At 47.7% G+C, this 3,567-nt stretch overlaps 1 protein-coding gene across 1 annotated transcript; it reads right to left on the bottom strand.

The window, feature by feature from the left end:
* Positions 1-400: 400 nt before the first annotated feature.
* Positions 401-1,300, bottom strand: LOC123065842 (protein LURP-one-related 8-like). Its single transcript, XM_044489049.1, has one exon. It carries the CDS (start codon positions 1,200-1,202, stop codon positions 585-587), a length of 618 nt encoding a protein of 205 aa, XP_044344984.1. The 5' UTR covers positions 1,203-1,300; the 3' UTR covers positions 401-584.
* Positions 1,301-3,567: the final 2,267 nt, after the last annotated feature.

A 3,567-nucleotide genomic window follows, 5' to 3' on the forward strand; every position in this document is an offset into this window, starting at 1 on the left:
CTGTGGTCCGACCGATGAAAACATTAACTACCATGATCACCGGTCCGGAAAACTATGACAAGTAGATATCACTTAGATGATAAGCAGAAAAAAAGACAAAAGGGTGCCCAGGTGTAGATCTCTCTCGTGATATGGGCGATCCTTTTGCTCGAAAATCAAATATACAAGAAACTCGCGATCTACGAAATACGAATTGTACGTATGTTTGAAAGAAGATCAAGAAACACTATATAACAGAAAATGTTATCTCGATCGAGGCTGCCGAGCTGAACCATATGCAAAAGAACTGTTTATTAGTATTTTTCATATTCTTTTTGACTATTTACATCTACACCCTTCTTCAAGAATTCAAAGAATATACACACCGACAGCAAGGCAGTAGGAGGAGGCAAGGCTTTCATTGGCCAAGAAAAAGCTCATAATTTTGGGGGCATCATCGAACAGATCGACTTGCTCTCATGCCCACACACATCGAGCGAACGACTCTCGCTATCACAATTCATCCTCCAACCCAACCCCAAACTTAGTGCAAGGGGTAAAAAAAAGACTAGCTTGACTAAATCGAGATGTAACAAATAAATTAGCTAATCTATGGTGGACCAGCTCCTGAGGAGCGACGGCCTGGCGAACATCTGCTCGAGCGCCACCACCACTGCCATGGCGAGCGACACGCCCACGCCGGGCTGCACCACCATCCGGAAAACATCAGTCCCGACCACCTCCTTCGGCCTGATCTCCGCCACCGCGCGCCGCTGGCCGTCGTACACCACGCAGCTACGTTGTGCGTAGGACCCCTCCACCTCGTAAGATGGCCCGGCGCCGGCGCACGCCGTGACGTGCGCCATCGTCTTGCCGCGGCCGCTCCGCCTGACGGCGTACACGGGCCGCCGTGTCTCCTCGCCGGCGAACACCAGCCACTGCTCGCCCTGCAGGCTGAACCGCTTACGGCGGACGGTGAAGGAGGGGCGGCCGGCCGCGTCCATGAGGACGACTTCGTCGCCGGTCTCGGAGGCGTAGCTGTCGACGCGGTAGGCAAGGTTGCCCTTGGCGTCGAACACCGTGAAGCCCTTGCAGTCGAATAGCAGCGACTTGCGCCACACCGTCAGCGTCGTCGGCCCCTCCACCGCGGAGCTGGCCGGCGCGCACGGCACGTCGCCGACGGCGCCCGGGGCGGGCACCATGTTGGGGTGAACCCTCGCCATGTAGAGGTATCGAGGATCGAGGGAGGTTGAAGGAGCTGGAGACTGGAGAGGCGGTAGCTGAGTAGTCGGGCTGGGTGAGATAATTGAACTTGGTCGCCCTGTTGGTTGGTTCTGAGAATGGAGTCTGGTAGGCTGTTGTTATATACAAGTCTCGCTCCATGGTGGACCGGCCGGAGAAACTGTGCAACCCGCAGAAAAGGCAGAGGCAAAGGCATGTTGATCTGACGTGCGTAGGGACAGGGGTGACATGGGCTGCTGCTCAACGACCTCTTCCGGACATTAATTAATAAGTACTGTTTTGTTTCTTTTATCATCCATCATCGATTGCTTGGAATAAAAATCTATTAACAAATGGCTGCACGCAAGACTGAATTTACTCTCAACAACTAGAGAATGCTGGCATGTATAGATAAATTAGGATGATATGTCTACCAACAATGCTATTTCTGTGAGTTTGCCTCTAACCATGAAACTAAATGTGAATAACCAGTGCTCTTTTCTTTGAAACTAGGGGCGTTTTTTTTACAGAAACCATTAATTTTGCAATCTAGCGTGGCAGTTTTCAGTTGGACATGAGTGGGAGAAGTGGAGCAATGCTTTTCTTCCATCAGCAACGCCAGATTTAGCTCGCATGCCGCATCCGGCAGATTAAGCTGCTCCATCACAGTAACAGTATGCTTTTCAAGGTTATCTAGGCCGCAAGCGATTACGCACGATACGTTGACGCGCTACCCGTCGACATAAAACTATTCGGAGTTCACTAACGGAGCATATCTCCACGCACACCACCACGAAACGCAGGGCCCGGGCTCGACACGCGGCAGGAGGCCAGGCTTTGGGTGTGCTAGTACTCTACCCTAGTGCGTCTCAGACAGCGATCGATCGCTCGAGGTCATGTGGACGGGCGGCGAAAATCAATTCCATGCCGATAACATTCCATCAGTGCAAGCGCTAACGACACGGTGATCGCCCGGTTAATCAACGGGAGCAGCCAATGAACGCGGTTAACGAAGCACCCGCGCGTGCTGCTGATGTTATCTTGCAGTAATTAATCAGTAGTTTAGCTTTAGCTAGTCACGATCAGGTCGACCGCGACGAGGTTGATGGCTAGCTACTGGGCCGGCTACTACCGGGCAATTCTTCATTTGGTAACATTCGAGGTGTGTGGTTGATCATTGCGGCCGAGGAATATGAGGAGCTAAGCTTGTGGCTGGCCCGGAGCCATCTGTGAGATACTGATTGGCCGCATAGCTCGGTGTCAAAACTAACTAGAGTACATTTTAGATGACCAGGGGCACCTGTACTGTACGTACGTGCTTATAATTTAACCAGTCTTTAAGATATATACTTCGTATTAGGGTGCGTACCATGGTGTTGCAACAAGTGGAGTTGAGGGATTGGCTCCGCGGTTCCATCGATAGGCCAAGTATGTGTATAGTTTAACCAGTCATTAGATAATTGTCACTGGAGTACGTACGCAGTTCCACATATACGCACAATATGTTTGAGTGCTAGCTACACATGGAGTAGAGGGATTGGCTCCTGTGGATCGAGAACCGGTATTTGTTTGCCAGTTTATATAGAACATAAATACGTCAGCTTTTGGTCAGACGATCATGATTCATGTGGAGCACAATTAAACGAGATTACCGTGAATATAATCTTCAACCAACAATCTACACGATCCTCCTCTACCCGTGGCATATAATATAAGTACAGTCTAGACTGTGCGGCTGTTATGCATCATCTTCTTTATAAATACTTTCAAATCGTCTAAGAGCATCCAGATGGTCACCATATACAAATGCCAACTAAGGAGTAGTAACCTACGACATACGACAGCTCAAAAGAGAAACTACTATGTGTGGTCTGCTCAACGTGTGGTCCAGAATGCTTCATGACGGGTACTTGAAGTTGCAACAATATTGTTCGATGTAGAGATTTAAGTCCACGGGGTAGTCAAAGTACAAATTATTTGCACTTGAGACATGCCAGGTAATTAGAAGTTTTTTTTTTTGAATGATCGACAAAAAATGCAATATGACGCATCAAATATTGTCTTAAAAACAATACTCCAAGTGCAAATAGTGCAAAGTACAACATTTGTTTTTAAGACATTCATTCCGGGGAAGAGAGTGGAAAGTACAACAAAATAAAAACAAATGTGAAACAATGAATATAAACAGTTATCCTCGGGACAAAAACCTAAGTAAAAAGGTAAACATTTTATTTTTGGAAGATTTTTTTAGATCATCCATGTTGGTTAAATTTATGGTCAAAGTTAAATCTTAAAAAGCGTGAGCGCACTACATTATGAAATGAAGGGAGTACGTTGTAACTCAGTGCTCATTCGTATTCAGATGTT

Source organism: Triticum aestivum, chromosome 3B, assembly GCF_018294505.1.
Source record: "Triticum aestivum cultivar Chinese Spring chromosome 3B, IWGSC CS RefSeq v2.1, whole genome shotgun sequence".
Taxonomy (NCBI): Eukaryota; Viridiplantae; Streptophyta; class Magnoliopsida; order Poales; family Poaceae; genus Triticum; species Triticum aestivum.

What these genes read in the sequence shown, in the direction of transcription:
- LOC123065842 (XM_044489049.1), bottom strand. Translation starts at nt 1,202, where the DNA reads ATGGCGAGGGTTCACCCCAACATGGTGCCCGCCCCGGGCGCCGTCGGC.